This window comes from Topomyia yanbarensis, chromosome 2, assembly GCF_030247195.1.
Source record: "Topomyia yanbarensis strain Yona2022 chromosome 2, ASM3024719v1, whole genome shotgun sequence".
In the NCBI taxonomy this organism is placed as follows: Eukaryota; Metazoa; Arthropoda; class Insecta; order Diptera; family Culicidae; genus Topomyia; species Topomyia yanbarensis.
Genome location: NC_080671.1, coordinates 238696934 through 238710865, shown reverse-complemented (window position 1 = coordinate 238710865; position 13932 = coordinate 238696934). Strand labels below are relative to the sequence as shown.

Genomic DNA, 13932 nt, shown 5'->3' with positions numbered 1-13932 from the left:
TTTTTTTGGAAATCAAATCCAAAAATCAAAGTTTATGTGCATATTTATATACTCTTTTAGTTTGGGCTGCTTGTCCACTTCGCCCTTTATTTTCACGACGTGCCCGCGCGAAAGACGACCGCAAACCCTTCCATTTGGCTTGTAAAGCTTTAGACAGTGAAGGAGTATTATGCGACTCGTCTTTCGACGGATCCAAGGCGAGTAGCTCTGACGCTATCTCACGCCAGCTATTAACCCTCGCATTCTTGTCGTGGTATGTTTCGTTCGCAAGATCGTACAGATTTGGATGGCATTGAACTGCTTCTATAAGTGTAATTGTTATGGAGATGCCCTTAAATTGTTAGCCGACCTAATATCAACAAACTACCTTACGACAACCGAGATGATTCCTCGCACTATCGATGAATGGAAAAATAAAATAACAATCCGAGAGCAAACACGCGTTTTCTTACAAGTCGCTTGGCTGCTGCGTTCCTCCTCCTAGTGTACAGTTACAACAGTTAAATTGGCGACGAGTGGTTTTGAACATTTAAAGTGATGGCTGAAGTAAACCCGCCAGCGGATGTTCCGGCTGCAATTGTTCCAGCTGCCGTGCCAACTTCATTTACAATCGATCCATTCGACCGACACAAAATGAAGTGGTCGAGATGGGTAGAGCGGCTGGAAGGTGCATTTGTTTTGTTTGGTGTACAGAATGAGGTTAGGTTATACATGTTGCTTCACTACATGGGAGGAGAAACATACGATATTATTAGCGACAAACTTGCACCGGAGAGACCTCAACAACAGACGTATGACGCAATTGTGCGTTTGTTGGAAGCTCATTTCAACCCAGAGCCGTTGGAAATTTTAGAGAATTTCCGCTTCAAGTACCGCAAGCAAGCAGATGATCGTCCGGAGGAAACGATTGACGAGTATTTGATAGCATTGCGGAAACTTGCTATCACCTGTAATTTTGGAGATTATCTCAGAACAGCTCTGCGGAATCAATTCGTGTTTGGGTTGAAGGACCGCGCAATACAATCCCGGTTGTTGGAGGTACGGAACCTGACGCTGGAGCGGGCTCGAGAGATTGCAGTTTCGATGGAGCTCTCGAACAAAGGTGGAAGAGAAATCCAGTCCAAACAAGGAAGATCGGAAGTGAATCTAGTTCAACACTCTCGAGTGAAAAACGCGAATGCCCAGGTCCAGGGGCCACGTACGATTGCTAATGAAAAGAAACGCGAGAAACCTGATTCGGAAAACAAAGGGGAATGTTTTCGGTGTGGTAGTTCCGGGCACTACGCCAACAAGTGCTATCATGTTCGCACGGTGTGCAATTTTTGTAAACTTGCTGGTCATCTGGAAAAGGTGTGCATTAAGAAAAAGAAGAATGCCAAGCAAGATAAACAGAAGGCAAAATCTGAGGCAAATTTGTTGGAAGAGTCCGAAGCCGACCAACGTGAAGTTATTTCATTGGATGAAGTGTGTAAATTGGAGATTGCGGCCAAACCGTCATCGAAGTTCTGGCTGGATCTTCAAGTGAACGGTACTAAAATCCGATTTGAAGTGGATACTGGTGCTCCTGTTGCAATAATAAGCACATACGATAAGAAGATGCACTTTGCTGCGGATACTCTGCTGCCGTCGGATATGCAATTAGTAAGTTTCTGCGATACGAGGATCCAAATTGAAGGAATGCTGGAAGTGAAAGTTGTTCACGATGGAAAATCTTTGTTACTTCCCCTGTACGTATCAAACGTGAAGAAGCACCCGTTGCTGGGCCGTCAGTGGATGAAGGCGATGCGAGTTGACCTGAACAAGATTGCATATACTGATGTAAACAAAATTGATACTGTTACTAATTCACTGCAAACAATGCCTGCCGCTGTTAAGACGCTAGTTGAGAAGTATGCTACACTCTATGACAATTCAATTGGGAAAATAAAAGGATTATCTGCCAAGCTGTGCCTGAAGCCGAATACAAATCCTGTTTACATAAAATCCAGACCTGTTCCGTTTTCGTTGCGAGCAGTTGTCGAGAACGAGCTTGACAAATTAGTCAACAATGGTATCCTTGTGAAAGTCAACCATAGTGCATGGGCTACACCCATAGTTCCAGTGCCGAAGGCCAACAACAAAGTGCGACTTTGTGGGGATTACAAGGTTACGGTAAACCCGAATTTGGTGGTAGACGGTCACCCATTACCGACGATTGAGGAACTTTTTGCTAATGTTGCTGGCGGTGAAAAGTTTACGAAGATCGACTTGACTCAAGCGTACTTACAGCTAGAGGTTGAGGAGGGTGATAGGGAGGTATTAACTCTCAATACACACAAGGGTCTTTACCAGCCTACACGTTTGATGTATGGCATTGCGTCTGCACCTGCTATTTGGCAGAGACTAATGGAGCAAGTGCTGAATGGGATTCCTGGTGTTACCGTATTCCTAGACGACATTCGGATTACCGGTCCGAATGATCAAATACATCTGCAAAGGCTCGAAGAGGTTCTGAAGCGTCTTAGTTCGTACAACATGCGTATAAACCTAGAAAAATGTCACTTTTTTGCGAACGAGATTGAGTACTGCGGGTACCTGATCAATAAGACAGGTATTCATAAGGTTAAGAGGAAGATTACAGCGATCCAGAATATGCCAGTTCCAGAAAACAAAGATCAAATTCGTTCATTTGTGGGGTTAGTGAACTACTACGGAAGGTTCTTTCCGAACCTCAGTTCGACTTTATATCCCCTTAATAGTCTACTGAAGAACGATGTGCGTTTTGTATGGTCAAAACAATGTGAAGAGGCGTTCAACAAAGTCAAGCAAGAGATGCAGTCCAATTCATTTCTGGTACACTACGATCCCACGCTGCCATTGGTACTTGCTACTGATGCTTCGCCATACGGAGTCGGTGCGGTACTGAGTCACGTTTACCCGGATGGCTCAGAAGACCGATCCAGTACGCATCCCAAACACTCAACGCTACGCAACAAGCCTACAAGCAGGTAGATCGGGAAGCATACGAAATTATATTTGGAGTTCGCCGGCTCTACCAGTATCTGTTTGGAAGAAGATTTACAGTGCTGACGGACAACGAGCCGTTGAAGCAGATTTTTTCGGACACGAAAGGTCTACCGAAAATGTCTGCTCTGAGGATGCAACATTACGCAACATTTTTGGCATCATTCAACTACAAGATACAGTTCAGACCAACGAACCAACACGGCAATGCGGACGCTTTCTCGCGTTTGCCATTGAAGGAGAAAACACCAGCGAACGTCATTGAAGAGACGGATTACATGGAGGTCAACATGATCGAAACGCTGCCGCTAACCGTGAATGAGCTCGCTAGGGCTACCGCTGCGGACAAGACTGTGAAGGTGCTGATGCAAGGCCTACAGAATGGAAAAATTGTTGATCCTAAAGAACGTTTCGGTGTGGAACAACATGAGTTCACAATTCAGAAAGGCTGTATCATGCGTGGAATACGAGTTTACATTCCTCCGAATTTGCGTGTAAAAGTCTTAGCCGAATTACATTCTACACATTTCGGTACTAGTCGATTAAAAACACTGGCTCGCGGATATGTTTGGTGGGAAAGGATTGATTTGCATATCGAGGAGATGGTGCGCAACTGCAGTTACTGTCAATCGACAAGGGCCGAACCTGCCAAAGTTCCTACGCATTGCTGGGAGTCACCGTCGAGGCCGTTTGACCGCATACATGTGAATTTTGCAGGGCCGTTTAAGAACACGTACTTTATCGTGCTTGTGGACGCCTACACGAAATGGCCTGAGGTGCGTATTCTTAACAACATCACCACTACAACCACAATTCAGGTCTGCAGAGAATATTTCGCAACGTACGGAATCCCTTCGGTTATGGTGAGTGATCATGGAGTGCAATTTACTTCTGAAGAGTTCCAGAAATTCTTGAAGATGAACGGAGTTTATCACAAAATGGGGGCGCCATATCACCCATCAACCAACGGGCAAGCCGAACGATTTGTTCAGACGTTCAAGGCGAAGTTAAAGAGTCTGCAGTGCGACAGAAGTACGATGCATGCCGAATTGTGCAACATACTCCTTGTTTATCGAAAGACCATACACCCTGCCACTGGTAAATCACCGTCCATGATGTTGTATAACCGACAAATTCGATCACGTCTAGATCTGATGGTCCCGGATAATGTTGCTGAAACAAAGGAAGTTGTCGGCAAAGTGCGTGACCTACTCAACGGAGCAAGAGTTGCAGCGAGAGATTACCTCGATAAGGAAAAGTTTGGTGTGGTTTCAGAGAAACTGGGAAAACTGCATTACTACATTCGTCTCGACGACGGCAGGACATGGAAGAGGCACATTGATCAGCTCAGAGAAGTTGGTCCAACTCTGCCGAACCGAAGAGATATACCAGTTGTTATCAAGGATGTACCTGCTGAAACTGTGCAAACAGATGACCTTGATCCAGAATTGACAGCAACGACCAGTGCGACGCAAAAAGTAGGAGCGACTACTACGATGGGTCCGAAGGAATCGCCATCAGAATCCGCTGGAGTAACAGAGAAACAAATCGACAAAGTAACCTCCGGTTCAAGGACTGCCAACACAAGTCATCCCAACCAGACAGACTATCGACAATCGCCAAGAAAATCGGGTCGAGTAATCCGACCGCCCAGTAGATTGAACCTTTAATGAAACTATTTTATATGTAATTTACTATCACTATACATTGTATTTGAATTTCATTTGCTAGGGGAGAAGAGTTGTTATGGAGATGCCCTTAAATTGTTAGCCAACCTAATATCAACAAACTACCTTACGACAACCGAGATGATTCCTCGCACTATCGATGAATGGAAAAATAAAATAACAATCCGAGAGCAAACACGCGTTTTCTTACAAGTCGCTTGGCTGCTGCGTTCCTCCTCCTAGTGTACAGTTACAACAGTAATGTATGATTACGAATGTAAAGTATGCATCGTTTCACCCCCGGTCAGTAAAGGAAACACCAACCGAGAGAAAAAGGGCTAGTCTTATTGCAGCCAGTCAACAGGCAAGTCACTGTACTATACGCGAAAATAAAGAATACTAAGACCATCGAGTAAATCATTCTTTCGTCGATATCACCAGTCAAGCGATGTCAGGTACCGAACACTACACTGGCGACGATAAAAAGTCGGAAATCGAGTAGAGCTAGCGAATTTGCAAGTTACAGTTTGCAAAAACACAACGCAGGAGGCAAGATGGCGGCGGCGTCGGCAAATTTTCGCTGCTACGACGGCGAGTCGGAAGAATGGGAGCTTTACAGAGAGCAATTGGAACAATTTTTTGTTTCCAATAAGATTGCGGACGACATGAAGAAAGCAGTTCTGATCAACCATCTCAGTGCGCGTACGTATAAGCTTCTTCGTGACTTGTGTACTCCTGATCAGCCGAAGGAAAAAAGTTACAAAGATCTATGCACAGTGTTGTCAACGCACTTCACGCCTCCGGTCGTCGTGCACAAAGAGAGAAGAACTTTTTTCCGAGCTCAACGAGGGGAGGGCGCCCCCGAGTCAATTAACGACTGGATTGTACGGATCAAAAATCTCGCAGCAAACTGCAAGTTTGGAGGTGCATTGCAGCACAACCTGGTCAATAAGTTTATTGATGGACTAGGTGGTAAGGCGTTCGAGTGTATGAGGAAAACGAAACACTTACTCTGTAGAAAGCGCAGGAGATAGCCTTGAAATACGAAGCAGATTCAACATCAACTACAGCGATTCACTATTTAAAAGGAACAAAAACAACCAGGGTTAAAACCGAAAGCAAAAGTTAGTCAATGGCAGAACAACAACAATGGAAAACGGTCGGGTGGCTTCAGAGGTTGTTTTGCTTGCTGCAGAGAGGGACACCAGCGAAAGGATTGCCCTTTCAAGAACTACGTTTGCAACAAATGTAGCGAAAAAGGTCACCTACAAGCCGCTTGTAATTTCCAGAAGAATCACTACGTGGCGGAATCCTCTGGCCCAGAGAGAGGAAACGTCTCCGAAAACGACGAGCAAATTGCGGTTCAGCAGCAATATATTAGTAAGTGTCAAGAATTTTTCATCCCCAATATGAAGTAGAACAAAGAAAGTGACAGTTTTATAGTTAAGGTGAAAATTTCGGAGCATGATTATAGTATGGAGTTAGATTCTGGGACAGGCGTGAGTGTTATTTCTCAAAAGTTATACAAGGAAGAATTCTCTAGTTATGCGCTGGAACAGTCGGCTTTGAAACTGAAATTGTTTTCAGGATCGTGGTTGAAAGTAGCGGGCGTTTTCTAGCCGATCATAGAATATAATGCAATTCGTAAGAGAGTGCTTATAGCTGTGGTTGCAGAGGAGGGCCCTCCGTTACTAGGAAAAAACTTCATGAAAGCTTTTGGAATTCGTCTGGCCATCATCAACAATGTGGGTAATAGCACGGTGCTCGAGGAACTTTTATCCAAGTATCGTGAACTCTTCAATGGGGAATTGGGACGCTACAGACACTGTACGGTTTCTTTGGAAACAGAGGAAAGCGCTATTCCGGTATTTAAAAAACCTCGACAGGTACCGTTTAAGTTTCATAGTCAGATGAATACAGAATTGGAGAAGATGGAACGTGCGAGTGTAATCACGAAGTGTGACAGCTCACCATGGGGAACACCATTAGTGCCGGTGCTTAAATCAGATGGTGGATTGAGACTTTGCGGTGATTATAAGGTATCGGTCAACCGGTTTGTTAAAGACGTAAAGCATCCCCTACCCACGGTGGACGAGACTTTTGCTCGATTGAACGGGGGACAAAAGTTTTCGAAGTTGGACTTATCTAAGGCGTATAACCAGTTCGAGCTTGCAGATGCATCTAAGGAACTGTGTGCTATTTCAACCATCAAAGGAGTATATAAAATGAATCGTCTGCCATTCGGCGTTAAGCCGGCATCGGGAATCGTACAGCGCGAAATAGAGAAATTATTCTGCGGTATCCCAGGGGTGCAAAATCTTTTGGACGATGTTATCGTCACGGGCAGTTCGGACGAAGAGCATATGGCGCGACTCGAACAGGTGTTCGAGGTTCTCGAGAAGGCAGGACTTAAGCTAAATAAGGATAAATGTCAATTCTTTAAGGACGAAGTGACGTTTATAGGTTACGTAATCAACAGGTTCGGCCTGAAAAAGACGGATGAGAGAATCCGCTCCATTCGCGATGCGCCTGCTCCGAAAAACGTGACAGAGGTCAGGGCATTTGCAGGGCTGGTGAATTACTATGCCAAATTCGTCAAAGGCCTGGCGGATCTGATGAGTCCAATTTACAAATTACTGAAAAAGGGAACAGTTTTTATTTAGTCTGATACTTGCAGCGAAGCATTTCAGAAAATTAAAGGTGAGATTTGTCGTGATGTCACGTTGACACATTTTGATCCAAACGCGGATCTGATACTGACGTGCGATGCATCTAATGTTGGTGTTTCCGCCGTTCTTAGTCAAAAGGGAAAGGATGGTATTGAGCGTCCGGTGGCATTTGCGTCTCGAATTCTTCATGCATCTGAAAAAATAATAGTGTTAACCGGGACAGAACCCCACACAGCATGATCTGGTACTTTGTCAATCCGCTAGCAGCCTGCCATCCCAAGTTTCATCTGCACGCTTACCAGCCGTTACCTAATTTTGGGTAGAATCCTACCCAAAATGGACTAAAGTGCATCTCCTTACTTTTGGGTAACAAGCTTTGAACTTAAATTTTGGGTAGTGTGAGGACTACCCAAAGTTTGGGTTACAGATAACCCAAGCGTTGGGTACGGAGCGGGTAACCCAAAGTTTAAGTAACGATGAAATAACCCAAAATTTGAGTAACGAGCGGATAACTCAACATTTGAGTACTGAGCGGATAACCCAAAATTTGAGTACTGAGCGGATAACCGAAAATTTTAATACTGAGCGGATAACCCAAAATTTGAGTAAAGAGCGGATAACCCAAAGTTTGAGTACTGAGCGCATAACCCAAAATTTATAACGAACGGATAACCCAAAATTTCTGTAACGTTCGGATAACCCAAAATTAAGGCTTCCAATATATATTATATGGATGCTTGGCATTCGCACTAAGAACAACCATCAATATGGGTATCATTTGAAAAGTAGCCATTCGTAGAAGCTGAAAATTGATGATTGGCGACATTTTGAAATTCAAGATGTCGGTTTCCGGTTACCACAAAACACTTGAAACTACCATAAATATGGGTGTCATTTGAAAGGTATTGATTAGTTGAAGGCGAAAATTGATGATTGGTGCCATTTTGAAATCCAAGATGGCGGCTTCCTGTTACCATAAATCACTGAAAACCACCATCAATATGGGTGTCGTTTGAAAGGTAGTAATTAGTAGAAGGCAAAAATTGATGATTGGCGCCATTTTGAAATCCAAGATGGCGGTTTCCGGTTACAACAAAACATTAAAAATCTCCATCAATATGGGTGTCATTTGAAAGGTAGTAATTAGTAGAAGGTAAAAATCGATTAGTGCCATTTTGAAATCCAAGATGGCGGCTTTTGGTTACCATAAAACACTGAAAGCCACTATCAATATGAGGGTCATTTGAAAGGTAGTAATTAGTAGAAAGTGAAAATTAATTATTGGCGCCATTTTGAAATCCAAGATGGCGGCTTCATGTTACCACAAAACACTTAAAACCACCATCAATATGAGGGTCATTTGAAAGGTAGTAATTGTTAGAAGGCGAAAATTGATGATTGGCGCCATTTTGAAATCCAAGATGGCGGCTTCCTGTTACCATAAAACACTGAAAACCACCATCAATGTGGGTGTCATTTGAAAGGTAGTAATTAGTAGAAGATAAAAATCGATGATTGGTGCCATTTTCAAATCCAAGATGGCGGCTTCCGGTTACCACAAAACACTGAAAACCACCATCAATATGAGGGTCATTTGAAAGGTAGTAATTAGTAGAAAGTGAAAATTGATGATTGGTGTCATTTTGAAATTCAAGATGGCGGCTTCCGGTTACCACAAAACACATAAAACCACCATCAATATGGGTGGTTACCCCTCAAGTTTAAGAACAATTATTCACTAGTGGTCTATCCCCCATACGCTTGCTCATATGTCAGTGGTGCCATAATTGCAAATGTGGCCACAGTCGCAACTACAAATATATTTGAAATGAATTAATCACCAACAAAAAACAAAAAAAATGAATGCGCAATTAAAATACTTGTCTCTTAGACGGCCAGAATTCTATATTATATTCCAGCCGGTATGACTAAAGTCAAATGGAATTGTAGTGGCTCGGAACTCGGGTAAGCTACAGTCTTGTTCAAATGTTCCGTATTGCTCGATGTATCTGAATTCAATAACCGATATGACGTTGTTTCACCGATGTTGACTATTGGAAGCCTCAGTTTGACATGACTGAATAGTTTCCTGCAAAAAATGTTATTATATATACGTTATACCACGACCGATCATCTTAACCATACCTGAAGTCACCACGCAGATGCGAGGTCATCTAAACGCAACCAAGGCCCATAGCAACAGGTGGAATATCGAAACAAGCCACGCGGCTCGCTACCAACGAATTGACGATCCACGAGGCAGCACGTCGAAGCCACGTGATCGGAATCGAACGACAGCAAGGAGTGCAGAGGCAGCAGAAATAATCTATTAAAAGTGGTAGAAATTAAATTAGTCTTATGGCGCTTTCGTTTTTTTCTTGGTGCTACACCGGTGTAGTGCAAAAAAAGAGACTGATTCCCCTCAGGTTTGAATGAGTGTAGCACAGACTACACTGGTGTAGTGCAGAGTCAAAAACGAAAACGCCATTAGTTTATCTTCCAGTGTATCCACAAGTAATAGTGAATAAATGTCGTTTCCACGCCCACGATAACAACTTATATTACATGCAAAACTGTTCTTATTTACTTATCAAATATTTTTAGGAGAAAAATTTCTTCAACTATTTAGCTAAAAGCAACAAACTGCAGAGCGAAAATACACATCTCTGATCTCTCAGAAAAAAACGGGTGGTGGAGCAAATGCAGCAGCTGGTCGCTGTTTTCCGTGACCACAATCTCACTCACTTTTCTCAGAGATGGCTGAACCGATTTTCATAAACTTAGTCTCAAATGAAAGGTACAACATTCCTATAGGCTGCTGTTGAATTTATAATGGATCCAACTTCCGGTTCCGGAATTGCAGAGTGAAGAGTACGATTACGCAGACAATGTCGATTTTCAAAATTCTGTAATGAATGTATAATGGTGAAAACTTTTTCAAAATGTTGCCACATCTACTTAGATTTGTAGTACTAGGCCACTAAAGCCATCTCTTTGGTCACATTGGCCACCATCGTCGGTTCCGGAAGCCCCGGCGGAAGTATCCAAATTCAGAATTACAGTCTCCTTGGTTTCCCGTAGATTCGACCAAACTTGGTCTCAAATGAAAGGTGTTTTATTCCCGCAAATGGCTATTAAATTTCATCTCGATCCGATTTCCGATTCCAGAGTTATGGGTTGTGGGGTGCGGTCACTAAGCAAAATCTGTTTCAAATCGAATATTCTAGAGAAATTGACCATTAGAAGGTAGAAATTGAGCAGCTTCTAGCGCTGCGAGGGAAGCTCCTATCTTTATGAAAAAAGATTTCGTGTTTCTTAACCTTACTGTTTTCAAGGAAAAATAATTCTGTCACCTCTCGCATGAAAATTCGTTTGATGGGCTCTATCAAACAAACCAAGTCAATCGTCTTAGATTTCAGTATGGCGCCAATCGTCGATTTTTGGCTTCTACTAATCAATACCTTTCAAATGACAACCATATTGATAATGGTTTTTGATGTTTTGTGGTAACCGGAAGCCGCCATCTTGGATTTCAAATGGCTCCAATCGTCAATTTTCGCCTTCTACTAATTCGGAAGCCGCCATCTTGGATTTCGGAATGGCGCCAATCATTAATTTTTGCCTTCTACTAAACACTACCTTTTAATTGACACCCATATTGATAATGGTTTTCAATGTTTTGTAGTAACCGGAAGCCGCCATCATGGAACTCAAAATGGCGCCAATTATCAATTTTTGCCATCTACTAATTACTACCTTTCAAATGACACCCATGCTGAGGGTGGTTTTCAGTGTTTTGTGATAATCGGAATCCACCATCTTGGATTTTTAAATGACTCCAATCATCATTTTTTGCCTTCTACTAAACACTACCTTTCAAATGACACTTATATTAACGGTGGTTTTATGTGTTTTGTTGTAACTAGAAGTCGCCATCTTGAATTTCAAAAAAACGCCTATCATCAATTGACGTCATTCAGAAATTTCCCAATTGCCATTATCCAAAAGGAAATGTTACCCGAAAATTCAAAAAAAAAAATCTGAAAGTAAACGCAACACTTTTTGGTTCTAATCACCTACATTTTTTAGGTGAGAATTTAGTCACTTTTTTCCATCCTACGGTGACCGTCGTCACTCAAAATGATTATTGGAATCGCTCTGCCAGGTGACTTCTGTCACCTTGGGTGATTATAGTCAGCTAAGTGACTGCGCTGATCGCTTTTTCGCTCTCACCTCACCAAGCTAGGTGAGGTGACGCGTCATAACGGTGAGAATACATTATTCTTTTTGTTTAAATTTTAAACTTTTGTTTCAATAAACCTTTAGTAACATTGGAACCTTTGTTATTTTCAATCATTTGCTATATTCGACCTTTTATCATTCAACATTTCGTCGCATCTTTTAGAATTACCCCGTTTACTAAATTCACACCGCTTGAGGTTTTTGCCTGCTTTTGATCAATAGACTCGAAACAATAGAGTAGAATTGTTGCAGCCTAGAACATTTGGTATATAATTGCCAAACTGTATCACTTTGTAGCTGCTATTGTTACTCATTACTTTAACCTGCGTGTGTCAGGGGCAACAAATGTCAATCTAATGGGCCCATCATATGTAAGAGCGAGAAAATATTTAATCACCGCTAGTCGCTGCCATTGCCCTCTAGTAGTTATATTCTATTTTAACTCTAGCGATATGCATTTCAGACATTTCCAAAAAATATGAACCATCAACGTCCCATCATGAGTTCAGTGTGTCTTTCGAGGTCCGATCGGGTTTCGGAATGATGCGGTAGCCGCTATTTAAATGATATGAGCAACTCAACATGAACCCACAATCAAAAAATAAACAACGTTTCAGTACTCACCGACTCATGTTTTGGATCCAGCGCTAATTGCTTTATCCTAAGTTTCTAGGCTGAAATGAATTAACCATTAATTTTAATTGAAATTATTGCATTATGCATTATAATTACTATTCTTTTCCAGAGCCACTTCATGCAATTTTATTCACAATAACAATGGCTGTCAAAAACATGACCTACTACTTTGTTTGAAATGGGCTACCCAAAATATAAGTACGAAGCGATGAACTTGAATTTGAGTAGACGTCATTATTCAATTCCTACCCAACACGAAGTTCACAGCGACCAACTCAAATTATGGGTAATCGCCATGTTCAAATTTCTACCTAATTTTGGGTTGCCCATGTATAAACTTCGCAGTGAGCAAATTTAACCCAAAAAATAGGTAACTTTGATTTTCTGTGCAAACTATTGTCTTCTCTTCTCTTAAGCGGCCCTTACACGTTCAATATTTTTGTCAATACTAGAGAGTATTGATAAAAGTATTGTACGTGTAAAGGAAACAAGTTGTATTGACGATGTGGATTTCAAACGGGACTGAAATATTACAACAATATAGTCAATGCTGGTATTTACAAAAATATTGAACGTGTAAGGGCCGCTTTAGTGCCAAACGAGCACGATGGTTTTGAGAGAGGAAGTACAAGAGCAAGACGGATACAGGTGTGCACATTTTTTCTGTGTGAATGCGGTTGTCATTTTTCTTTGATGAAGCCTAAAAACAAGAGGATATGAAGAAGAAAAGCACAAACAGTTGACGTAGCGGGCCCTTCTGTTGCTATAAGCTTCGTTTCGGTTCGGCAATAGTTCATTTAATCGGTTTTTTTTCGAGGTAAAAAGTGTCCATGAGTGTTCTAATCGACAGATCCGAAGTGAAGCTCGGCCTAGAGGCAGATCACTTGTGATGCATTTTTAAAAATCAGCGAAATTAAATGCATTTATTTCCATCAAAATAGAAATTCATAATGCATTTTGCGTTGCGTGCAATGTCTTTTGAGTTGCGTGTAAGACGTCAAAACCCTACGAAAAAACTAGCCCTACATTCCACAAAACGTCGAACAAAGTGGATCAGCGTAGGACGTTTTTTGAACAAACTTTTCTGCGAGGGAGTGCAAAGTTGATGCAAAAATGGAAATTAAATGCATCTTTTTTTAAATTTAAAATAAAGAAATATGTTGACAGTCTTGATTTGACACTATCAGAAGCATTTGACACATCGAATTAGGCAATGAGACGTTTCTGATCAGTTGATTGTTTCTTGTTTACTTCTTCTGACGTTACTCCGAGGTGTGTGACGTCCGACAATATCGTTGATTCGATCCAACATCAAACGAATCGGACTAAAGAATAAAGTTTGTCGGACGAGTTTTTCTGTTCGCAGGAGTAGACTTGTTGACAGAACCCACCGCTGGATTATCAAACAAACGTCTAATGGATTGCCTAATTTCACGACAAATGATGCCCTGTCAGGTCTCACGAACACTTCTGCAGCTTCCTGGTTGAAAACAATCTCATTTGATTTTGCCGTCTTTGTTTATTATTTTCCACCAGCTAGTGATGTAGTGTTTGTGTCATGTGTCGTGTACATACCGGCCGTAGAAAAGTCTATGCAATGCGCACAGTTTTTTTTCATTTTGGGTAGCCAGATGCAAACAACCGCAGTTTTCTTATGTATGTTTGTCTATGTTTACATAAGATTTTCTTTTAAAAAACAAAAATATCGTTTTTAC

The 13932-nt window shown here is 41.8% G+C and overlaps 3 protein-coding genes and 1 long non-coding RNA gene across 4 annotated transcripts in view; 3 read left to right on the top strand and 1 right to left on the bottom strand.

Moving 5' to 3' along the window:
* The first annotated feature begins 537 nt into the window (after window positions 1–537).
* Window positions 538–2991, top strand: LOC131680137 (uncharacterized protein K02A2.6-like). Its single transcript, XM_058960861.1, has one exon. The coding sequence runs from the start codon at window positions 538–540 to the stop codon at window positions 2989–2991; it is 2454 nt and encodes an 817-aa protein (XP_058816844.1).
* Window positions 2992–3122: 131 nt separating this feature from the next.
* Window positions 3123–4673, top strand: LOC131680136 (uncharacterized protein K02A2.6-like). The gene has a single exon (XM_058960860.1). It carries the CDS (start codon window positions 3123–3125, stop codon window positions 4671–4673), a length of 1551 nt encoding a protein of 516 aa, XP_058816843.1.
* A 551-nt stretch (window positions 4674–5224) lies between these two features.
* Window positions 5225–7333, top strand: LOC131680135 (uncharacterized protein K02A2.6-like). Its single transcript, XM_058960859.1, has 3 exons — window positions 5225–5657; window positions 5775–6050; window positions 6333–7333. The coding sequence occupies exons 1-3, from the start codon at window positions 5225–5227 to the stop codon at window positions 7331–7333; spliced, it is 1710 nt and encodes a 569-aa protein (XP_058816842.1).
* A 719-nt stretch (window positions 7334–8052) lies between these two features.
* The window catches only part of LOC131678368 (uncharacterized), a 280969-nt gene continuing 275089 nt past the window's right edge, over window positions 8053–13932 (bottom strand). The window contains exons 4-5 of the long non-coding RNA XR_009303641.1: window positions 9485–9665; window positions 8053–9428 (exon numbers count right to left, since the gene is read on the bottom strand). This is a non-coding gene — a long non-coding RNA (uncharacterized LOC131678368). The remainder of the gene's footprint in view (window positions 9429–9484; window positions 9666–13932) is intronic.